Source organism: Pygocentrus nattereri, chromosome 22 (genome assembly GCF_015220715.1).
Source record: "Pygocentrus nattereri isolate fPygNat1 chromosome 22, fPygNat1.pri, whole genome shotgun sequence".
NCBI classification, from domain to species: Eukaryota; Metazoa; Chordata; class Actinopteri; order Characiformes; family Serrasalmidae; genus Pygocentrus; species Pygocentrus nattereri.
The window spans coordinates 33491245-33516796 of record NC_051232.1 but is presented as its reverse complement, the minus strand read 5'-3'; the positions used below and the strand labels follow the sequence as shown (position 1 = coordinate 33516796).

Here is a 25552-nt window from a genome sequence, read left to right as displayed (position 1 = left end):
ATTAGGCTTTAGAGTGAGGACTAAGGGTTCAGTGGTAGGGGTGAGGGGTGGAATGGGATTAGGCTTTAGAGTGAGGACTAAGGGTTCAGTGGTAGGGGTGGGGGGTGGAATGGGATTAGGCTTTAGAGTGAGGACTAAGGGTTCAGTGGTAGGGGCGAGGGGTGGAATGGGATTAGGCCTTAGAGTGAGGACTAAGGGTTCAGTGGTAGGGGTGAGGGGTGGAATGGGATTAGGCTTTAGAGTGAGGACTAAGGGTTCAGTGGTAGGGGTGAGGGGTGGAATGGGATTAGGCTTTAGAGTGAGGACTAAGGGTTCAGTGGTAGGGGTGAGGGGGGGAATGGGATTAGGCTTTAGAGTGAGGACTAAGGGTTCAGTGGTAGGGGCGAGGGGTGGAATGGGATTAGGCTTTAGAGTGAGGACTAAGGGTTCAGTGGTAGGGGCGAGGGGTGGAATGGGATTAGGCTTTAGAGTGAGGACTAAGGGTTCAGTGGTAGGGGCGAGGGGTGGAATGGGATTAGGCTTTAGAGTGAGGACTAAGGGTTCAGTGGTAGGGGCGAGGGGTGGAATGGGATTAGGCCTTAGAGTGAGGACTAAGGGTTCAGTGGTAGGGGCGAGGGGTGGAATGGGATTAGGCTTTAGAGTGAGGACTAAGGGTTCAGTGGTAGGGGTGAGGGGTGGAATGGGATTAGGCCTTAGAGTGAGGACTAAGGGTTCAGTGGTAGGGGCGAGGGAGGGAATGGGATTAGGCCTTAGAGTGAGGACTAAGGGTTCAGTGGTAGGGGTAAGGGGGGGAATGGGATTAGGCCTTAGAGTGAGGACTAAGGGTTCAGTGGTAGGGGTGAGGGGTGGAATGGGATTAGGCTTTAGAGTGAGGACTAAGGGTTCAGTGGTAGGGGTGAGGGGTGGAATGGGATTAGGCCTTAGAGTGAGGACTAAGGGTTCAGTGGTAGGGGCGAGGGGTGGAATGGGATTAGGCTTTAGAGTGCACCTCAAACAACATGCTAATTTAACTTGGTGATTGTAAAATTATGCGTTTCAAATTCACGCTTGACCTCAGATTACATGCTAATTCAGTTTTTATGATGTGGATGGAAAAATATTTGCAAGCAACAGGGTGAGCATTTGACTGGGATTAGAATGGAATTCACCTTCACATGTGGCTGTTTCTGAGCACCGACTAAATTTCAGGCATAATCGCCTCCACTCCACCACTAAAGTGGACCGCAGGTTTTCAGGGGCCACCCTTACCTTTATTTGCGTGGCATCCTTTAATGTATCTGGTGATGCTGATGACGGTGAGGGTGTTCATACTGGCCAGACCGAAGAGCAGGGTTAGAAAACCATTCACCTAAACAGGGTGTGAAAAAGAACAGCTATCACCATCGTAACAAAGCTCCACAGGCCGGATTCACGGAAGTGTCTTAAGAAAGAAAATTATCTTCAATGTGTGTTTCTTCTTGACCTCCTTCTTAAGAAAAAAGTTAGATGAAATTGTTTATTTATTTATTTTATTTTATTAATTTTTAAAGAATAATTCTAAGGTCAAGTTGTATTCCGGAAAATGTTATGTGCTTAATCGGCAACATGCAGCTCTTCTACTGCCCCCTTGTGGCTCCACAGCTGAATCAGATCAGTAGGTAATAATAAAATAATCCTCCTCTACAGTAAAATAAAGCTCTGCTGATCCTTCAACTCAGTTTAACAGTAAATGGTCTTAAACGCTGGAGTTAATGTAGAACTGCTGATTCACCCTTTAACCCTGAAGATCAGCGCAGACGACTGGTCACCATAGCAACACAGACAACAGTCTCGCCCAGCTAGTAGCTACGAAACGGCAAAGAGAGAGATTTAAGACGAATATTGATTATGTATTAAGCTAAATAGCGGAAACTCAAATTCAGAAATGTTCTTGCATCATTTATGGTACATGGTAGAATGCAATGTAGGCCACATACAAAAACAATGAAGATTTTATGAAGAAAAGAATTATTGTCTTAAGAGAATATTTGAGAATGCCTTAATTTTTTTTTTTTTTTTTTTTTTTCGAGAATTGCATTTAAGAAAATTCTCACGAAATTCTTGGTTTTTGTCTTAAGAAAATTTTCATGAATATGGGCCCAACATCTGTAAAACCGTAGTTTTACTGGAGAAGGATAAAATATTTCTATAAAATGGTATCCAAAGTAGAGATGGTCCAGTCAGTGTTTTGGGGCACGATCAGCTGATAGCCGGTACTAATTGAAGGGAGGGCTGCATGTCACATTTAAAAGTTCAGTAAATGATTTTGAAGCAGGATTGTTGATATTTCAACAAAACGGCAAAACAAATACCCCTCCCTTCAGAGCTCCTGTAGAAGCTCCGCCCCCTCCCACCTCCAAATTCAATGATGCTTTGCCAAACACTTTTTTAGATCTTCGTGGCTGCAAAAGAATACGCAAACGTTATATCTCCAACATTAGCGAGCAGGACAAAACAATACTGACCTATTGGTTAAGCAAAAACTAGTTAGTGTTGCCTGTGAGGCGGAAACAGAGCGACCTCCTCATCCGTTTTCATGCCTTTCAACTCTCCTTGAAGCTGAAGTTGCTTCTTATTCGCCAGCGTCTTGTTTCAAGTGCCTCATTCCACCTTAAATGGTGCAGAACTGGCCCGACGCTCAAGAATGTTACTGCTGCACCATTTAAGGTGCAGCAGGAAAATTTGAACAAGAAGCTGAGGAATAGGTAGCCACCTTCGGGCCTGTCAACTCTCAGGATCACCTGAATTAGAGAAATATCGGCCAATCGCATATTTGGGCTGAAAGTCAGACGATATCGATACGTATTTGATCCTTCCATCTCTGCAGACCAGACCTGTCTACTATTGAAAATGTCATCAAAACGCATCTCGTTTGGAACATTGGAGTCCATGTTTACAGAAGCTCCATTAGGTGACACATCTTACCTTAATACTGTTTAATAACAGAAACAACAATAATGTTTTTCTTCTGTTTTTATTTTAATATACATCAAACAGAATATACTAACCAATGCTTTCTGATTTTATTAGACTATTTCACTTGCTGACCCAGCTGTTTTTGGAATTGAGGATTATAAAAAGGTAAACAAACAAAATATATGGAGATACAGAGGAGTCCTGACAGCAGTGACCGAGAGGGAGAGATCATCGTAGTTGGTCAGTTGTCACTTCAGTAAGTAAATTAGGAAGCACGTCCTAATGAACGGAAGGCAGCGTCTGTCTTCTAGATTACAGTCCTGTCTGCCCTGTTTGTTTTTGTCTATATCAGATATCTCAAACTCCTCAGGGCGTCCCTGGTATGTCCTGACCGTGTGTGTGTGTGTGTGTGTGTCTCAGCCTTTGCTGCATCCATGAAAGGCTGCTTCATACTGCAGCATGTGTCACCAGCCCTGATACCTCCTGATCTACTTTAACTGTTAATCTTCTTACTGGACTGCAGCCAGTATCCTCCAGCATTACTGACTTACTGATTCCCCAAAAGACAATTCCTAGACACATTTACAACCTCCTCCCAGTTAATACGTTCAGACCTGCTTTGTGTCGTTTTTTTAAACTAAACGAGTAAATTTGAAAACGTGTTGTTTGAAAACAAGGTGTCGTCGTGATGGCAGGGACTTTCTTTTCTCCTCTGTTGTTTTGCTGTTTCTTCTCCAAATCCAGCGGGATGCTGGTATCAGACCTGGAATGGTTTCTAAAGGTTCTAGTGTTGTACCCTTTCCTGATACATGAACAGAGATAACAAATGTCTGGTCTAATGTCCCTTGTAGAAACCGTGAAGCCTCCAGCTGCTGCTCCGGCTGTTTGAATATGTCTGATGCAGGAGAGTGAAGAAAGCAAAAGTTTTGTTCTTTCAGCAACTTTGGTGCCACTTTGTGACCACGTTGGCACATCCTTAGTAAAAATGCAAATACAATAATACTATCCAGTCAGCAGTGGTTTAACATCAGATGGGCTACTAACTAAGAACTCATGTTAGATGTAATAACAAGTGCAGAAACTGCAGTATGCGTCTAAAACGCACCTCAGTTTAATGTTGAATTTACTGCAACTGATCCCGCACGTAGCTCTGCACACCAGCTGCTTACTCATAAGGTGCAGACAACATAATAACAGCTTAATCAAGAAAAAAGTCTGGTGATGAAGAGAGAGCGGTGCTGATAAATCACAGCTTATTTTGCACCATGTCTTCTCACAGGTCTAGAGAGCTTAACCAGTGTTATTTTGATGGTAGTCATTCTTTCAGTGTGTGGCCGAGACCCTGTATAACCACTGTGGCTGCTGCCGTTATTAAATTAGGTTTTTCAACAACATTGAAAGCTTAATGCGAATTTACAGCTCTTTTAAAAAGACGGAGTAAAACTGACGGAATAAAACAGCCACCATGAGTTGCTCGAATGCTGTAAAGCGAGGAGAATATCGCTGCTGTCGGAATCTCAATTTTTTTTAAAGTTCTTCGGTTTTTGGCATAATTTGAAAAATACCTGTTGGTCTTTACATTGTGTGTAAATTTAATGATGGACGGACGGAAAGAAAAGACCCAAAATGACTTGGAAAAAATGTCTGGTTCCATTGACTTACATTAACAGTAAAGCAGGTTTTTTCCTTCTCCTGTAAAGTTACCATTTTGGAGATACGAGGTTTTCTTCCGACAACAGCGATATGTAACTGGCTGCCACTGTTTTGCCGTGGACACAGCCCTGTGTTGCATGTGACGGTAATATGATGCTGTACTTCACAGCTTAATATATTTCAACAAATTTGTAGAAAGCTGTGAAAAACAAAAGTGGATACTGTCGATGTGTCCGGAGTGATGAACTCAGCTGTAGGTGATACGATGATTGAGAAAACTATAAAAACGTGGAAAATGGAATATTGGAGTTACTAAAAAAAACAACAAAATGCCTTAATATGCAAATCTGATCTCAGAGCAGATCATTTATCAAGGAATTACTATAAATGAATAATTCCAGTTGGGTCTCAGGCCCTCCTGACAGTGGACCACGGCAATGTAAAGGAGTATTTCCAGAGAACTTGAATGGGGATTCCCTGACTGTTTAAGCCATCTGATTATTCACCGCCTCAGACATGCACAAACACACATTCCTGAAGCGTTTCCAATACAGTAGCACAACCCGCTACCTCTTGTCCCGCTGGAGTGCATGGAGATGCAGGTGGAATGTCAAAGCGGTGAAGTCAGCGCTGCGTGTACCTGTTCGTGTCCCATCACGCTGATGCAGTAATCTCTTAATGCTTCTCACATGCCTTAGTCGCTCCCGCCCTCTCACCCTCTCGCTCGCTTGTTCACTCCTTTTTTGCTCTCTCCCTCACTTCAGTACTTTGGTTACGTCACTCTCTCCGTCCTGCCCCCGCTCCTGATTCCAGGGGTGTCCAGTTGTGTTCCTGGTGGTCTTTAGTCCAGCACAGTATGTTTATTTCCCAGCTACATGGCACCTGGTTCAACACAGTAGCAAACTGTGAAAAACATGAGGTTTTGTTTCATGTTTCTTTTATTTCACGTTTCATTCTTTCCAGTTGTCTGAATTTCAGCTGTGTAATATTTGGTCAGTAGGGGGTGCCGTGCTCGACCTCAGACTCCACCTATGAGTGCTGTTGGCTAATGAGCAGCTAAATACTGTCGTATTATGGGCTCCCTATCAAAATATCTGCATGAATAAGGGAGTGCTTCATTTAAATGATATGTACATGATGTGTTGGTAGGCTGGGGCTTGATTTCACGCACAGAAGCTGATAGTTTCATGAACCAGATGCAGGAAAAAAAGTGAATGGGACTCTATGGGTGGAACAAGAGATGATAGAGGAGTACGTGTCAGTCTGGCTGTGGATTAGAGTTTGGTGATCTGCCCTGAGTAAGTACATGCATTTTGGTGTCTGTTCTACAAAGGAAATAATAGGGCTTGGGTTTGCTTGAAAATGAATGGGGCTCTAAGGGAGGAACGAGGGATGAAAAAACAACATATAGAGGAGTGCGGGTCAGTATGGCTGTGGCTTAAAGCTTGGGGATCTGCCATGAGTACATGCATTTTGGTGGCTGTTGGGCAAAGGAAATCACGACACTCACGCTTTCCAGTTGTCTGAATTTCAGCACTGTAATGTTTGGTCAGTAGGGGGTGTCGTGCTCGACTTCAGATTCCACCTACGAGTGCAGCTATTGGCTAATGAGCAGCTAAATACTGTCATATTATGGGCTCCCTACCAAAATATCTACATGAATTAGAGAGTGCTTCATTTAAATGATATGTACATAATGTGCTGGTAAGCTGGTTCTTGATTTCATGCACTGAAGCGGAAAGTAGTTTGTACATAATTCAAGATGGTCAAATCTTCATTCTTGATAAGATGGAAAATTCCTATGAACCTTCACTTTGATAAATATTGTCTGGTTTATTACACTGGTAGCTCAGCACATTAAATAACCTTGGGTGACGTTTGTTATCGTAAGCTCTGTGAAAGGTGCATCATTTTAGCCACTAAGTAGGCAAGTTTGTAAAAGACAGTCTGTGGCTTCAAAATAAGCCAGAATATTTAGAAATGGTTATAAAAACAGGTCTGTCACTGATTTTCATGGTTGTCATTTATTTTGTGATTTAAAAAAAAAAAAATTATGTTGAGTCCATCCAAAAATGGACAGAATAGAAGCTTATGAATCTTATTGCAATGACAATGCAAACCCAACTACACCAGTTTTTCCATTTCAGTGTATAAAAATATTCAAATCAACTTATAAACATTCAATCTAAATATCAATTTAGAACAATTTGGGATAGTTTACACTTGTGCTCGTGGATGTATGATTTATTTGGATTATTTAGACCTTATCTTTGCTACAATGAAGCACTAGCAGAATCCCTGATTACTGTGCGGTATTCCTCACACTGCTTACCAGGTTTGGTAGGCGCATTAGCCCTTGTGAGACATTGATGTGTTTGTTACTTGGTGGTCTGGTGGACCCACCACATTATTGTTGATTCAGATCAATACAGCCATAACAATCTATGTAAAAATACCAGATGTTTAAAATAGCAAAAGTGACCAGCGTAGGGTTCTCCTTTAGCAGCTGTAGCCAGTCAGCAGCCTGTTCATGTTGTTCACCCTTACACACACAAATACACACACAAACACACACACACACACAAACAGTGGGCCTGTAGAACAGAGTGAAGGACACAGCACCTCCACACTTTTACTCCCTGCAGGTTCAGCCCAGCAGCAATATAAATGTGTGTGGGGGTGAACAGAGTGAAGGCCCTGAAAATGGGTTATTTTATATGTTCTTCACAGAAAATGGGCGAAGACCAAGAATCTGAGGTTAAAATAATAATACATCACATCATTTGTCTTTAGGGAAACATTGAAAATGGGTCCCACAGACCTGAACACCACACAAGGGTCAGAGTAGGGGAACTGTGCTGGACACTGACCCTCCAGGACCAGAATTGGAGATCTCTGCCTCACTCTATACTCCCTCTGGGCATCTTTATTGGAATGAGGTTCAGTTCTGACCCCACCATTTCCCCTCTGCCCCAGGATGCTAAAAGCTTGAATGATGAGCTCATGGTGCGTGGACAGTCTGGAACAGAGATGTGTTCTCCAAGCCGCAGAAATCTAGAGCCTCTACAGGCTTATCTTCCTACATCTGAAAAGGCAGGGTGTTGGCTTGTTATTGTTCCCCACGCGTGGTATGCTAAGCCTCCACATGTGGACGTCTCGCAGCACAGCCAGCAAGCCTGGAGCATAAGAAAATAAGTAGTGCAAATTCCAAGCCAAGTACTACAGCAGTGTACACTGTTTCATAATGTGCCAGGTCTTGCCTATGATGGATGTCATGCTGAAGTGATAATTTGGAATTAGAGCATAGGTGTAATTTACAGTGACAGTGGACTTCACTCCCCCTCGAACTGTTGGCTAGAAGTTGCAGGCCAAATTGCTTAATAGGGCAAGTCTACGCTTGCTAATGAGTGGCTATAATCGTAATAATAGAAATGTAATTGATGTAATTTTAACATAGACTGGTTGAGAAAATCCATTTCCATGATTAGTATGTTGGAGTTGCTGGGGACCTCCTCGCTTTTGCTGTGCATTGACAGTATGAGTGTAAGTAATTATTGATTTTAAGTCTTATTGGATATGTTGGTTGGTTCTAAAGTTTAAAAGTTGTTCACTTACATGGTCACCAACTAAGTGAACATACCGCACAACTTTCAAGACCTCGTTCACTGAAAGTCAAGCCATCTATGTAACAGCTGCTAAATGTTAAACAGTGCTGCTAACTAGGAGAGAGATTCGTATTAGCTTAGCTGGGATGGTAACAGAACGTGCTAGATTCTGGCTGTTTAAAGCTCTGACGCGCTTCCCGATTCAGATGGAGTGAGGTCGACCAGCTGACATCGAAGGGACAGAAAGGCGAAACTAAATCTGTTCTGTGGTGCTGTAACTTGATTGGCTAACGTAACATTAGCTTAGCAAGATGGCTACAGATCCAAACGTGCCACACACCACAGCACAGGCCCGGTTCCAGCTAACTGATCTGAGAGCGCAGAGTCGAATGACTGGTGTTAGGGGCAGTCGTGGGCTGGAGGTTAGGGATCTGGCCCTGTGACCGGAAGGTGGCCGGTTCGATCCCCAGGGCTGACAGTCCATGACTGAGGTGTCCTTGAGCAAGACACCTAACCCCCACAACTGCTCACAGCGGCTGCCCACCGCTCCGGGCAAGTGTGCTCACTGCCCCGTAGTGTGTGTGTATTCACTAGTGTGTATGTGGTGTTTCACTTCACGGATGGGTTAAATGCGGAGGTGGAATTTCCCCGTTTGGGGGATTGATACAGCATCACTTAACTTAGTCTGCTGAATTTCTGCCTTTCACAATTCAAGTAATCCAAATGCATTCACTGCTGTTGAGGTCTGGACTCTGGGGTGGTCAGTTGCTGTATCCATCACCTTTTCTCAGTGAGGTTCTTCTTGATCAGCTACACGTCCTTTCAGACCCACAGCACTGAGTGGTCTCCTCACAGTGGAAGGATGGACGGAAACACCTGTGGATGTTTTCAGATCTGAAGCAGCTCGATCTTCTCCTCTCTCTCAGAGATCAAAGCTTTCAGTGCTGCTTATCTGATGGGGGCAGTTTTGGTGGAGGCCTTATTTTCTAGTTCAGTGCTTATAAATGGCAGAATGGACCTACATCTTCACTCTTTGTGAAAGCTCAAAGTTTGGCCTAGACTTCTTTGCCTTGAGCTTAAAATCATTCAAAATAGTTTTACTGAGTGCCATTTAGAAGGTCAGGGATATTTACCTGCCAAGCTCTCTGCCCACCTGGCCAAAACCAGCATTTTTCCTCAAAGCAGGCGCTTCAAATGCTCCTTATAAGCATTTGGCAAACGCTATAATAGTGTATTATGGTTAACGCACTGTTTACATTCTGCTTAATCCTTTCGGTACACTTAGCAGAACAGGCCTGAAATGCTACCACTTGGTCAGTCACTGTGTGGAAGTGGAGCTTATTACTTTAAAAGTTCTGGACAAACTGTGTTTGCATACAGTGCCGTTGATGTGGGGCCTCCAATACAGTAGTAATGCTATAAGCTGATTAAAGATCAACCTCCAGCCCAGATGGATACACTTCTATCCATCTAATTAGCTGTATTAGTTAAACTCTATCAATTCACAAAGCTTGAAAGAATTTGCTCAAGTGACCTTTTATCCTGATTAGCAATGTTAACATCACAACACATATTACAGGTTACCTGCAAATGTCTGTTTACCAGTTGTTATGAATAATGACTTGTGCGCTATGCAACACCACGGTTCTGATTTCCCAGTATGGTTCGTAAAGGGCGCCTCTGATCAAATTCCATGTTTCGTTTGTTTTCTAAGTGAAAATAAATGAACACATCCTCTACAGAGAACACACGTCTATACATTTTAGTCCTATTTTACTTTCTATTTACTGAATTTAACATAATGGAAACAAATTAAACATTCTTAAATGCACAATACATTTTTCCAATATGTTGGAATTATTGATTATATTGCAAATGTGAATTATCTCTGAATTATCCATGGCTTTCAGGGCATGCAGTACAACAGACTGAATATAAACCACAGGAGGAATCTGTGTTACTGTGAAATCCCAGGCTTTTGCTAAAATGCCATTGCAGTGGAAATCCAAGTGATTGCTGAGGTGTTGCTAGACTGTCGGTATGGTATTTCAGGTGGTTGCCATGGTGTTGCTAGGCTGTTGGTATGGTATTTCAGGAGGTTGCCATGGTGTTGCTAGGCTGTTGGTATGGTATTTCAGGTGGTTGCTGAGGTGTTACTAGGCTATCAGTATGGTATTTGGGGCAGTCGTGGGCTGGAGGTTAGGGATCTGGCCCTGTGACCGGAAGGTCGCCGGTTTGATCCCCAGGGCTGACAGTCCATGACTGAGGTGTCCTTGAGCAAGACACCTAACCGCCAACTGCTCCCCGGGCGCCATGGATAGGGCTGCCCACCGCTCCGGGCAAGTGTGCTCACTGCCCCCTAGTGTGTGTGTGTTCACTAGTGTGTATGTGGTGTTTCACTTCACGGATGGGTTAAATGCAGAGGTGGAATTTCCCCGTTGTGGGATCAAAAAAATATCACTTAACTTATTTTAGGTGATTGCTGAGGTGTTGCTAGACTGTATGGTATTTCAGGTGGTTGCTAAGGTGTTGCTAGACTGTTCGTATGGTATTTCAGGTGGTTGCTAAAGTGTTGCTAGACTGTTTGTATGGTATTTCAGGTGATTGCTAAGGTGTTGCTAGACTGTTTGTATGGTATTTCAGGTGATTGCTAAGGTGTTGCTAGACTGTTTGTATGGTATTTCAGGTGGTTGCTGAAGTGTTGCTAGACTGTTCGTATGGTATTTCAGGTGATTGCTAAAGTGTTGCTAGACTGTTCGTATGGTATTTCAGGTGGTTGCTGAAGTGTTGCTAGACTGTTTGTATGGTATTTCAGGTGATTTCTGAAGTGTTGCTAGACTGTTTGTATGGTATTTCAGGTGGTTGCTGAAGTGTTGCTAGACTGTTTGTATGGTATTTCAGGTGGTTGCTGAAGTGTTGCTAGACTGTTTGTATGGTATTTCAGGTGGTTGCTGAAGTGTTGCTAGACTGTTTGTATGGTATTTCAGGTGATTGCTGAAGTGTTGCTAGACTGTTTGTATGGTATTTCAGGTGATTGCTAAGGTGTTGCTAGACTGTTTGTATGGTATTTCAGGTGGTTGCTGAAGTGTTGCTAGACTGTTCGTATGGTATTTCAGGTGGTTGCTGAAGTGTTGCTAGACTGTTTGTATGGTATTTCAGGTGATTGCTGAAGTGTTGCTAGACTGTTTGTATGGTATTTCAGGTGATTGCTAAGGTGTTGCTAGACTGTTTGTATGGTATTTCAGGTGGTTGCTGAAGTGTTGCTAGACTGTTTGTATGGTATTTCAGGTGGTTGCTGAAGTGTTGCTAGACTGTTTGTATGGTATTTCAGGTGATTGCTAAGGTGTTGCTAGACTGTTTGTATGGTATTTCAGGTGATTGCTGAAGTGTTGCTAGACTGTTTGTATGGTATTTCAGGTGGTTGCTGAAGTGTTGCTAGACTGTTTGTATGGTATTTCAGGTGGTTGCTGAAGTGTTGCTAGACTGTTTGTATGGTATTTCAGGTGGTTGCCGAGGTGTTGTGAGACTGTTGGTACGGTATTTCAGGTGGTTGCTGAGGTGTTGCTAGACTGTTTGTATGGTATTTCAGGTGGTTGCTGAAGTGTTGCTAGACTGTTTGTATGGTATTTCAGGTGGTTGCTGAAGTGTTGCTAGACTGTTTGTATGGTATTTCAGGTGGTTGCTGAAGTGTTGCTAGACTGTTTGTATGGTATTTCAGGTGGTTGCCGAGGTGTTGTGAGACTGTTGGTACGGTATTTCAGGTGGTTGCTAAAGTGTTGCTAGACTGTTTGTATGGTATTTCAGGTGGTTGCTGAAGTGTTGCTAGACTGTTCATATGGTATTTCAGGTGATTGCTGAAGTGTTGCTAGACTGTTCATATGGTATTTCAGGTGATTGCTGAAGTGTTGCTAGACTGTTTGTATGGTATTTCAGGTGGTTGCTGAAGTGTTGCTAGACTGTTTGTATGGTATTTCAGGTGGTTGCTGAAGTGTTGCTAGACTGTTTGTATGGTATTTCAGGTGGTTGCTGAAGTGTTGCTAGACTGTTCGTATGGTATTTCAGGTGGTTGCTGAAGTGTTGCTAGACTGTTTGTATGGTATTTCAGGTGGTTGCCGAGGTGTTGTGAGACTGTTGGTACGGTATTTCAGGTGGTTGCTGAAATGTTGCTAGACTGTTTGTATGGTATTTCAGGTGGTTGCCGAGGTGTTGTGAGACTGTTGGTACGGTATTTCAGGTGATTGCTGAAGTGTTGCTAGACTGTTCGTATGGTATTTCAAGTGGTTGCTAAAGTGTTGCTAGACTGTTTGTATGGTATTTCAGGTGATTGCTGAGGTGTTGCTAGACTGTTTGTATGGTATTTCAGGTGGTTGCTGAAGTGTTGCTAGACTGTTGGTACGGTATTTCAGGTGATTGCTGAAGTGTTGCTAGACTGTTTGTATGGTATTTCAGGTGGTTGCTGAAGTGTTGCTAGACTGTTCGTATGGTATTTCAGGTGATTGCTGAAGTGTTGCTAGACTGTTCGTATGGTATTTCAAGTGGTTGCTAAAGTGTTGCTAGACTGTTCGCATGGTATTTCAGGTGATTGCTGAGGTGTTGCTAGACTGTTTGTATGGTATTTCAGGTGGTTGCTGAAGTGTTGCTAGACTGTTTGTATGGTATTTCAGGTGGTTGCCGAGGTGTTGTGAGACTGTTGGTACGGTATTTCAGGTGGTTGCTGAAGTGTTGCTAGACTGTTTGTATGGTATTTCAGGTGGTTGCTGAAGTGTTGCTAGACTGTTCGTATGGTATTTCAGGTGGTTGCTAAAGTGTTGCTAGACTGTTCGCATGGTATTTCAGGTGGTTGCTGAGGTGTTGCTAGACTGTTCGTATGGTATTTCAGGTGGTTGCTAAAGTGTTGCTAGACTGTTTGTATGGTATTTCAGGTGGTTGCTGAAGTGTTGCTAGACTGTTTGTATGGTATTTCAGGTGATTGCTGAAGTGTTGCTAGACTGTTTGTATGGTATTTCAGGTGGTTGCTGAAGTGTTGCTAGACTGTTTGTATGGTATTTCAGGTGGTTGCCGAGGTGTTGTGAGACTGTTGGTACGGTATTTCAGGTGGTTGCTGAAGTGTTGCTAGACTGTTTGTATGGTATTTCAGGTGGTTGCTGAAGTGTTGCTAGACTGTTCGTATGGTATTTCAGGTGGTTGCTAAAGTGTTGCTAGACTGTTCGCATGGTATTTCAGGTGGTTGCTGAGGTGTTGCTAGACTGTTCGTATGGTATTTCAGGTGGTTGCTAAAGTGTTGCTAGACTGTTCGTGTGGTATTTCAGGTGGTTGCTGAGGTGTTGCTAGACTGTTCGCATGGTATTTCAGGTGGTTGCTAAAGTGTTGCTAGACTGTTCGCATGGTATTTCAGGTGGTTGCTAAAGTGTTGCTAGACTGTTCGTATGGTATTTCAGGTGGTTGCTGAGGTGTTGCTAGGCTATTGGTATGGTATTTCAGGTGGCTGCTAAGGTGTTGCTTATGTGATGTGATATATAAATAAAAATAAAACAAGCCAACTTAATTACCATCATAAACTTGATCAAATTGTAGACATTACATGAAATGTAGTATAAATACATGAGTATTTAACTATGTTTTATTTATTTATTCATTCATGTATTTATTTAAATATGAACATCATAGTCAAACACAGTGTCTTACCTGGCAGGTCCAGATCCATTTGATGACGTATCCTTCATCTCTAAAAAGGTTGAATATTTCCGTGATCCCTCTTGAGTATCCAAACATGGCGATGCCCACATCAGAGATGGCGAGGTTTAACGTCAGCAGATCTGTAGGCTGAAGGACGAGTCTGTGTCTGTAAAGGACCAACATCACGACACTGTTTCCAATCCAAGAGAGCAGACCTGTAACACAAGACCTGTAACCTTAATGCCCTCTAACTGGACCTGAGAAAGCAACGTCAAAAGCTACGTTCATGTTACAAGCCTCGTGGCTCAAATCCAACGGTTCACACTCGTTTAGGTCAGTGACTCAAATCCGTCATTAATTTGATGAACCGGCCTGAACTGACCCTCATGAGCTCAGTAACATCACGTGCTCTCAGGCTCTACAGGCTTAACATCTGTTCAGCGCTGCTGCCGTGGTAACGCTGACTGATGGAAAAAAGCACATGAATTCTGATCTGAGGGTCACATTAAGGTCACATGACCACAAATCGGATGCCTATCCAATCTAGAACCACATATGAAAGAGGCGAAGGGTCGGACTTGAAAACACCAGATTTGCGTGTCCACATTAGGGCAAAAAATCTGATTTGCGCCACTTCAACCTTATAATGTGAACGCAGCCTAAAGGTTTCACACTATGTTTCATGTTATATATGTGATCTACACTAAGAATTGATGAGTAAGTATTAGAATTATTATATTCTAAAGTGCATGCATTACTGACACAGTGATACAGAATGCTGAATAAAGGGCATGTTGATGTCTTAGGATTGCCTCAACAGAACATCAGACTTAACTGAAGCAGTGTTAAGGCTGCTGTTCTAAGTATAAGAGCCTATCGTAACAGGTTAAATGTAACCGGCTTACAGTCACCTTCTCCTAGTCAAAGGTTATTAGTCCAAAGGCCCTGCAGTGCTGTCCACTCAGAAGATAATGAAATAAGTGCCAGTAAGTCTGGAATACTTGTCAGTTACTCTGAGTCACAATCATATTCAGTATTATGATATTTTCCATGTATACAGTGATTTTAAAAAGCATTTCCTTTGTGTTTTACGTATTTGTCACACTAAATGGTTTCAGATCCTTATACGCAATGTACTGTACACGAGTACACGCAACACGCAGTCTTAAAATATCATTTAAAATGGTTATTACTTAGAGCTGGGCTTGCTTTTATGCTTCAGGTTGTCTTATTGCATAACCCAATTGCTCTTGAGTTTTATATCAGGGACTTTTTGGTACAGAACAGAATTCATGGTTCAGTTAATTATGGAAAGCACAGGCCATAAGGCAGCAAAGCATCCCTACACCATCACAATACTACCACCACCATGTGTCTCTGTTGCTATGATGTTCTTAAAGTTGAATGCTTTGATCTTGCGGGACCTCTTATACCACCAAGTTCTCTCCTTTCAACTCATCACTCCACAGAACACGATTCCAAAAGGCTTGTGAAAAAAGATGTTTTATGGCAAATATGAGACAAACTTTCATGGCACTCTCAGTTAGTGGTTTTCGCTTTGCAACTGTCCCATGGATACCATTTTTCAGATGAGCTCATGGAGGAGTTTGGTTAGGCTTGCCATGTCTGGGGCGATTCATCTTTGATCCAAGTCTCCATTCGGAGAAAATGACTTCAATTGTAGTTTGCTGGAGCTCCAGAGCTGCAGGGATGGTTTTTGCAGCCTTTTCCAGACGGAAACGTCTCAGTAAAATGCTTTTATTGTTGTTGTTTTTCTTGTGTACTGCTTGTTGAGACCTTTCAGCCTACTTCACATTGATGGACAGGTTCTAGCTGGGGGCTGGCAGTGATCAAGCCTCACGTGTCTAGTGTAATTGATCCCAGTTATCAGCTCATTTTGGATAATTGAGTAATTAAGGGGGGTTGCTGTTACTTACAAGGCTACTTAGGGTTGAATACCTTTTAAAAAATTTTTTTTAAAGTGAAATGATAACTGAAAAATGAATTTGCGTTTACTCAGTTGCCTTTAAAGATCTGAAATAATGAAATATGACAACTATGCGCAATTAGAAGAAGTCACGAAGGAGCACTTCTTTTCTATGGTATCAGATGATAAACCAGCAGGTAAGTTAGGAAGTTAGCATTAACAAAGTTAAGTTTTGTTTGGGCTGTTTTCTGTATATACAGACTGTATATGCAGTGTTTTACCTTCATATTTAAATGTGGCAGTTCAATAGACTGTATATTTTGAGATAGTTTGTGTTACAATGCACTGAACCCATATGTTGATATGTTAATTGTACACTAAAGTTTACACATTTAAAGTGGAATTCCACCAATTTCTCAACATTTCTGCGTAATTTATTCACTCGCGGAGTGGTTTGGTTTGAAATGATTCACTGTAGAGAAACTACAAACTGCCAACAACGTCTTTACAGTGGTGGTAATAGGAGCCAGAGGTCACAATGTCTGTAACGCAAATGTAGTCATTTTATTTGTTGTCTAAATCCACCAGTTAACCAGTTATGTGCCCGAGTTTGTATATGTAATGTTAATAAAATAACAATTGGTGATCAGTCTTGCCTTAGAACATCATGCAGGCATCTTTCCACCTCAAATAACTTTTAAAAACAATGTTTTAGGCCAAAGGTTTATCTCAAAACTACCATGAAACAGCATCTCGGGCATCAGGCAGTGAATTTATGACCATTTCACATAATATCTTTCTGTGAGGACATTTCCGAGCTTTTTGAGGTGGACATCTGGATCCTTGAAAACAGGGTGACCATGCGCCTCTTTTTCCGGGTTGTGTCCTCGTTTTGAGACCTAAAAAAGGTTTCAACCAACATTCCCAAGTTTGCTTAAGAAGTTCTAGGTTTGGCTTTGCTTTCAGGTACATACAGTCTGTCCTGCACAGCCCTCTCGCTGTCAGTGTCCTCTTCTTTGAAACCCAAAATATGGTCAACCTAATATAAAATCACTGCAATCCAAAACTGTACCAACCTAATACCAGCAGATAGACTCCAACGCAGATCTCTGCCTGCTCAGAAAGAGGATCCTCCTTTTCCACAATGCTGAAATTGTTATTCCGCCATGGTATGATCTTCACGGGGTGCTTCAGGGTCAGCCTTATGTCCATTGTCTCCATCAGTCATCTATCCTTTATTAAATCCTTTTATGAAGCCGCTTAATATACAGAACCTTGGCACTGTTGATTCACCAGCGCGTCTCATGTGCAAGTCACGTCTTCCTTTGAAACTCAAGTGCCAAAGCACTCAGCGCCCAATGCTAAAGTGCACGTTCTTAATCCAATTAATGTCTTACTGACCAAACAGATGGATCTACAGCGCAGTTCTGATGAGAGAACTTTGTGAAGCAATTAATTAAAGCTACTTTATTTCGTTAAGATCCTAATCTTTAGGTCAGTGTAGGTCAGTATTGCGATTCTAGGTCAAAGGCAGGCTTGCCGGATGAATTAGGACTGTCCAAGGTGCTGAAACAGGACAGAAAGATCCTGAGATGACGAAATAACCCAGAGCCCTCTCAGAAGAAGAGGAAACACATAATGAATGAGAACTTCCAATGAAAACAGAGTCTCCAAATAGGGCCTTCATCGTCCAGCTTGACAGCTTTAGCTCTTTATATCTCGTCCATAGGAAATCACTTTACATGAATTACATGCATCCCAGTCTCACACTGATATTGTAATCATGGGTGGATAACACACGTGCAATGGTAGGTTTCTAATGATTTTGGAAGGTTTTTTTACTCAGTTACATTTCCAAGAGTCATTTCCAGTTCATTTCTTCTCTTTCCATAATAATAAGCATTTTATTTTTGTTTTGTAAACATCCAACCAAATTCATATGTGCAAATGATGCTGACCCCACTTTCTTGGGGTTTAGGCATACTTGAATTTTGAGTACGTTTAAGAGTTTGGCCAAAAGGACGAGACAGGCTTACTTTTACATTTATGGCATTGTGCAGACGCTCTTATCCAGAGCAACTCAGTGATCGTTTCACACAGGCAGTGTTAGGAGTCTTGCCCAAGGATTCTTATTGGTATACTATAGAGTGCTTGCCCAGGTGGCGGATTGAATCCCAGTCTACAGCATAGAAGGTAGAGGTGTTACCCACTACACTATCCCAACCTGACTTGCAGATTAGGGTTATGTAGCGTGTGATCAGCTCGTATCTACAGTCCAGAGTTTCTGCTAGGAAGACTTACAAGCTTGCTTTTATAGTTTCCAGCCAGAATAATATTCAAAACCCACCAAACTGCATAAAACCACCCAAAAATAACCTTAAGTCATTTAACCTGAAGTCATTTTCACCATTTTATCAAAGATCCAAAAATCCACGGACCAAAATCTTCTTACCATATTTTTAGTGCCCTTGTCAAATATCTGTGAAACACCTGGACAAAGAAGCTATAAATATTTTCAATGAAATAATAAATGATTTTAATTCAGTACATTTTTAACAGTAACATTGAAGTATTATCATTTTTTTACTCTTTTATTATGATGAGATCCATTTTCCCACCCAATCAAAAAGACAAATAGAAGTAATATTTAATCCTAACTATTGCTCATGCACCTTTTGGAAGCTTGTTTACCTTCATAGCCTCTACTGAACACAGCCGGGCCGGTCCACTTTCTTACTATAGCAGAGCGCATCGCGTGTGCAAGTCGCGTCTTCCTTTGAAACTCAAGTGCCAAGCACTCAGCGTCCAACGGTAAAGTCCATTCTCCTAATCCAACGTTCCTAATATTTCATTCGAACTATTGTTTGTGCGTATTTTGGACACAAATGCACATCTGTGGCATCCACAGTCTACAACAGCGGTGACCGTACCCAGTGTACATCCAGTGTATCAATAATGAAGTGAGTGCGGTGGCTGCTGTTGTAGATTGTGAAGGATACAGATGGGTGAGGAGACGGCAGCCTCCTCTCACCAGGCGTGACTAACGTTTGTCTGAGTTTCAACTTTTCGGATGTGGGGAGAAGTCCGGCCTATTCAGATTTAAGCTTATTATTAAGTAATGCAGTTTGTTTATTAAGTCCACTTTTTAGAAACCCACCAAAATAGTGAGAAGCAGCCCAATGTTGTCCACCTGCTAAAGCTGCTTTTCTCCCAGCAAATCCAACTTAAAATCCAGGCTAGTTGGGCCAGAACCTGCCCGATCTGGCAACACTGCTCACAGACAAAAGGTTAAAATTCTGGTCAATCTGTTCTGCCAACTTTGTCCAAAATCTACGTCGTCAGTCCTCAGTCAGAGTCTACATTTTCACCGCCTCTTGATCAAGTTTAACCTAACCTTGATTCCTCTCCAGCAGTTTTAAACTGGAGCGTCGTGAAAGAACCCGACCGAATTTGTCAGTCCACCTTTTTTTGGTGCTTCATTGCAAACGGTAACGTCTTTATTGACTTCAGATCAGTATAAACATCCGTTGCCCCTCCTGAAACATAAAATGAAGTCTAGCCCAGGGGTCAGCAACCGAAGTGTTAACAAGAACCACCTCTTGATGTGCTCAGGTTTTACCCTAACCTTACGATGACTCTTGTTCTTGTCCATCGTTCTTGCTCTTGTTAAGGCTCAGGTTGCCAACCCCCGGGCTAGACTTGACCTCATCATTCAGGAGTGGCAACAGATGTCCTTTCAACAACAATCAAACCACCTCGAGAGCCACAGTTTATCCATTGTCCATTTTACCATCGTGGCTGTAACTCTGTCTCAGTATGTGCTGATGTACAGGTACAGGCTAAAAATACAAATATAATATAGACTCACTTTGCACTGCTTTAAACTTCAGCCCAGCTATTGCTGCTTTTCTCACATCTCCAGCAGGAAACCTTTCCACAAAAGTAGAACAGTTATTTGTAAAATATCTCTCGGCAGTAGATTTCTTGCAGGACTGAAGTCGATTCTCATTCACCAGCTTCTTATTCGAATTTTCCTGTTCCACCTTAAATGGTGCCCGAGGGGTCAGAATGTAACTGCTGCCCTATTTAAGGTGGAACAGGATATTTTGAACAAGAAGCTGGCAAACGAGAAGCTGATTTCAACTTTGGGGCTTATAGTTAATCCGTGTTGAAGGATCAGTAGAGCTTTGTTTTACTGTAAAGGAGGATTATTTTATTCTTGCCTACAAACCTAAGTGAAAAATAAAAGATGCTGCATGCTTCGGAGCCACATATTGCCGACTTCTGGTCTAGACGGTGTCTCTGAGCATATGTTGGCTGTTTGAGGGCATACAAGCCAACTGTCTGTGACTTTTAGCTGCTGTACTAGATTAGATATTGACTCTATTTAAGAACTCATACTTAATTAATGGCATTATGTCTTTCAGTATTTGATCCTACGTTCATGGCAAAGAAGAGCCGAAGTTAAACCAAGCCGAACAGGAGCTTTATTAGTGTTAAATGTCTCGGTGCGGGCCAGCAGAGTTCAGGTTCCCCTGAGCTTGAGCTTAAACCGCAGTAGTCCAGGGAGTGGTCTCTTCTCCAGGACAGCAGAGGTGGACATCACCACAGGATAAGATATGTGCAACATTTATTTATTAAGATCTTTGAGCGATTTTTCCTGGGCAGACACCTAAACCTTCTTTGGTTCTTTGGTAAACTGAACCCAAAACCTAAACCCAACTCTCACGCTGCTCCTAGCCCTAGCCCTGGTCTAAATCCCAACCCAAACCACAAATTGAACAACTGTAGAAAACCTATAGGGGCCTCTCCAAATAAATTGAGACAATAACAAAGGATAAACAAAACATGTCAAATGTTTTTTAAAGGTAATTGTTAAATTTAAAAAAAGAAGAAGAAATAAATGCTAATTAACAGAAACTAACAACACTGCAAGGAATGCTGGGACGCTCTGCAATAAATCAGCCTTCATCTTATTTGTTTACACTGGGATCAGGGTTTTATTAACACACTGAGTGTAAAAATAACTCCAGGATTAACACTAAAATTTGAACTCTGGAAAATCAACACCGAAATTTGATCTGCAGGACAAAATATATCAGTTCACACATATCTCCACTTTTGCCATTTTCAGTTTTTGGTATAATATAGAAATACCTGTTGTTCTTTACACTGTGTGTAAATTTCATGATGAATTGGCCAGAAGAAACAGCCTGAAATTACTTGGATAAAATTCTGGTTCCATAGACTTACATTAAAAGTAAAGTAGGTTTTTTCCTTCTCCTGTAAAGTTGCCATTTTGGAGATACGAGGGTTTTCTTCTGACAGCGATAGAGACTTTGGGGCTTGGTGGTTAAGCCTAAGAGGTCTGTTGGCAGTCCCAAGGCAGTGCATACTTTGTCAGAAGCTGTTGAGTCCATGCTAAGGCATGTTGAGAGTGTTCGTCAGATCTTTGTCTGCGAATGAATAATGAACATAGTGTTTTCTCAAACAACCAGGCCCCATTTGGATTGGTAACAATTTGTGTGGGACCATTAAAGGAAAACAGTGCAACAAAAAAGCAATTTCCACCGTTTCCCTGCAGATCCACCTGTCTAAGTCTTGAAAAACAGTAAGGTGAAGTTCTGCCTCTCCTGAGACCAGGCTGTATTTTCCTTAATCACTTCCTCTCAGCCTGAGCCAAACTGCGGCCCTTCCAGAAGTCATGCTGCTGCAATAGCTGTACATTTTTAAAAAGAATGGTTGCTAATGACTTTAGACCAACTTTTAACCTTTCAGAGCCTTCATATTATCTCTTTAACCTTGAAAATGGCTCTTCACAGTTGCAAAGAAAAGCCTCTAAACAACCTTCCATTGACAGACTTTTTAGGAAAGGAAAGCGTGTCGAATCATTTTTGGCACCTTTGTTTTAAGAGGACCATTTAGGCCTACAGCACTGTGTAAAAGTCAGGGACTTCATTTATTTCATTTTCAGTCAAAACCTTTTCAACTCCTTGAGCCCCCCAGTGGTTCCAAAAGTGGTTCTTCATAACTGTCATATTCCATAAGCTACCTTCAGAAGCTGGGCGTCGTATGAGGCTGTAACTCTTCTCTCCAGTCAAATACACTCACCGGCCACTTTATTAGGTACCTGTTCAGTTGCTTGTTAACACAAATAGCTGATCAGCCAATCACACGGCCGCAGCTCAGTGCATTCAGGCATGTAGAGGTGGTCAAGACGACTTGCTGAACTCAGCTTCTTTGTTTGATGTATCCGTCACCTTTTCTCAGTGAGGTTCTTCTTGATCAGCTACACGTCCTTTCAGACCCACAGCGCTGAGTGGTCTTCTCACAGTGGAAGGATGGACAGAAACCCCTGTGGATGTTTTCAGATCTGAAGCAGCTCGATCTTCTCCTCTCTCTCAGAGATCAAAGCTTTCAGTGCTGTTTATCTGATGGGGGCAGTTTTGGCATCTACCAGCTCTTCCAGGTGGTTGTTAGGAGCCCCATTTACTTGCAGTGTTTTCATTTATTTTCCTTGGACTTTCCTTGATCATCTCATCTGAACTCCTCAGAAATATCTCTTGAGAACCGATTAACTTGAACTTGTTGGCCGTAAATTCTTGGAAATGACATTAATGAATGATTGTCTCTAACTTTGGGTTTGTGACCGAATACATGCAGCAGTCCTCTCAGGAGTAATCTTTGGTATCTTTATTCACTTGGAAAAGAGCTTTTGTTTACAAAGTCAGTTCATACTAACGCACCTTCAGTTTTGATGAACAATGTAAACTCTGGGGGCACAAAAAAAGCCGTATTAAGAGGGATTTGAGGTCAATCGTGAGTTTTGAAGGATGGCAGATGGAGCTAATCTGTTAGCTCATCTCAAAGAGAGCACCCTCTCAACCTGGTCTGCATTAGCCTTCCCCTTCTCGCCATGCCTTCCCTCCCCTCTCTGGACTCAAAACTGTGTTACTCTGTGAGGTCTACGACCCCTCCCACTGTCCCCCTTTGGGGTAACCCGAGTCCACCAGCAGGCATGGAGCTCACAGTGTGTACCTTGTTTCAGTGAGGCTTCAGGCTGCAGCCCAGCTCCTCCGGCTTTCCGGATGTGGCAGGCAAGCCTCCTTGCTGTTTCCGCTGCTCGTTATCAACCCTTCTTTTGAGCTCCGCCAAGAGGGAGCCAGTACTGTGGTCTGGGAATGAAGTCCCAGCCCGTGCGGACATCCAGGCCACTCACCACTCAGCTGCAGGGTTCTGGAAGAGGCCTCGAGAGAGCACTGAAAACAGTGTGTGCGAGCTTGCTTTGATTCCTGCTGTTCTCCAGCTCTGATGCACTTCGGTAGCTGAAGTGATGCGCGTTTGCATAAGCAGATCTTTGACATTGAGTCTCATGTAGTTTACCGTATAAAATTAGGCTTTAAGGCTATTTTCACGCCCAGTTTGTTTCCCAAGTCTGACTCAGAGTTCAGGTTTTCATTTGGTTTGGTTGGTTTCACGTTGGTGACAGTTAAAGTGCACCAAATTACACAAGAAGGGTGTTTGTTGATTGGTCAAAAAATTAGGCTGGAATAGAAGCACTCATTCATTACTTTCCCAACAGGACAAAAAAGGGCTGTTTTTAACCTTTACTAGTATTTTACTGTGTAAAGTCCAGATCTATCCCTTGTATTTAGCTCTATTATCCTATCCCTAATTTGTATTGTAGCTGAGACCAGGGTCGGCCGGTCTGTCCGGGGGTGGGGGAGGGGGGGGGTGCTCGCGTGGATGTTTTTTTTTTTGTTTTTTTGAACAATTAATAAATATGAAAACAAGCAAAGTCCACATAATCATAACTTCATTGTTTAATAATATTAGTCAAATTAATAATTATTATAATAACAACACACAACACCTATAAAAGACCCCCCCCCTTTTCACTAAATAAGCAGGTCTTAATCCTCGTCGATTAGAGACTCTCTACAATAAGCAGAAAGTTGCTCTCTGCACTACTTTATGTAAAATAGTTTTAAAATATTTTTTATATATAGCTTTATATTTATTTATTGTGATATTGTTATATTTATAACTCATTTACTCTTTATTTGTTTCTTTAATACTGATTTTACTGTTTTACTGTCGTTTTCGTTCTTTCTGTCTGTGTGAGTGTATAAACCCGATGATTGATGATGCTGGGGGCACCACATTGGTCAGGGCCGGCTCTGGCTGAGACGCTATAATACAATCGTACTGCGAATCGTATAAACGAATTGCCAACTGTGATTTAACCAATCAGGCTGCGGGTGCTTGCCTAAAAATGTATTCTGCATTCCATGTGCTGTTACCAGATTTATTGCTTTGCGTTTATTTGATTGCCCGTCTGCTGTTTAGTAGCATGTGCTGAATAAATGATGCATCTATAAAGAGATAAAAGGAAGATTACGTAAACATTACAGCATTGACACACTGCAGAGGAAAGCATTGTAAAAATGAGTTCTCACCAGCCGTGAACTACTCTAGTCTACTTAGAAACGCACCTTGGCCTGCGAGTTTTGGCAAACCACAGTTTCGGTGTTTAGGTGTTTGCGTGTGAGTGAGGGTGGAGTGTTGACACCTGCCAAAATGGCCAGACCTGAGAAAAAGTTAGATTGATTCACACCAAACTAAGTAGATGTGAAGCTGCTACTAAGTTAAAAAGTACTCCTAAAGTTAGAGTAAATACAAAAAAAGCAGAAATCCTTCAGATTCCAGAAATTCGTCAGACCATGTGGTGTTTCTCCTCTTCGCCTTTTGATGAACTTGTGGATTCTGATGTGGCCTTCAGCTGTTGTAGCCCATCCACCTGAACGTTTGACGTGGACGTTCAGAGGTGCCTTTCTGATCACGGCTGTTGTAACGAGTGGTTATTAGACTTGAAAAAGTCTGGCCGTTCTCCTCCGACATCTCTCATCAGTAGTGTGTTTCTGCCCACATAATCACTCCTCGCTGGATGTTTTTCGTTTGTTTACGTGATGGTGCATTTTACCCACCAGATTCTGAGGCTGCTCACTCAATGTAAGCTATCTAAAATCAGCCTAGGCCAGTGCTCATGCTAAAATAATTATTACATGCTGTATTTGTAGTGCTTATAGTAACACTTATCAGCGTTTATCAGTGTGTATGTGATGTAGTAACATTCATGTCTAAAATATACGATGAACAGATGTTTTTAACCCTTCAGGCTGGCCACTGGATTCATTTTGAGTGAGATCACTTAATAACTACTCCTGTCAAATCTGGTCATCGTTTAATATTCACCAGGGTATATTTTGCTTTTCACATTTGAATTTTCGTGACCTAATCCTAATGCAGGTTATTCAGTAACTGCGTGAAATAAATGCAAATTTTTATTTTGTTTAATTTATTTATTGTAAAAGCTCCTCAGATTAACAGAACGTCTGTTTTCTGATCTCCACATTTCACTATACGCTCACAATTTACTGCTGAAGCCAAAAATCTCGGCCGCTCTTTGTGTTGTTCTCTAAAAGTGATGTTTCCAGAGCAGATCACTGAAGAGACGCCGTCTGTTTATAGTTTAGAGCCCAGATTTGGGGAAAAACGGTATAATAACCTTTAGAGTCAACATTCAGTGTAACTACTAAATGAGCAACAGTAGTGTCACACACAAGTTAACTGGGCAGGGATTACAATGAGTGAATTAGACTCTCTAAGGCTTTCGTGATCATTGACATGGCTTTTGGGAACAAGAACTGCCAGTCAGGCCTGCCTGCCAAGGCGTGAGACGGATTAGCTTTTCCTT

General features: G+C 42.1%; 1 protein-coding gene across 1 annotated transcript in view; it reads right to left on the bottom strand.

Moving 5' to 3' along the window:
• LOC119262028 (opsin-5-like) overlaps positions 1-17016 on the bottom strand; it is a 31061-nt gene extending 14045 nt beyond the window's left edge. Inside the window, exons 1-3 of the mRNA XM_037532829.1 lie at positions 16872-17016; positions 13878-14083; positions 1249-1348 (exon numbers count right to left, since the gene is read on the bottom strand). Of these exons, the coding sequence (XP_037388726.1) occupies positions 1249-1348; positions 13878-14083; positions 16872-17016 (451 nt within the window). The remainder of the gene's footprint in view (positions 1-1248; positions 1349-13877; positions 14084-16871) is intronic.
• Positions 17017-25552: the final 8536 nt, after the last annotated feature.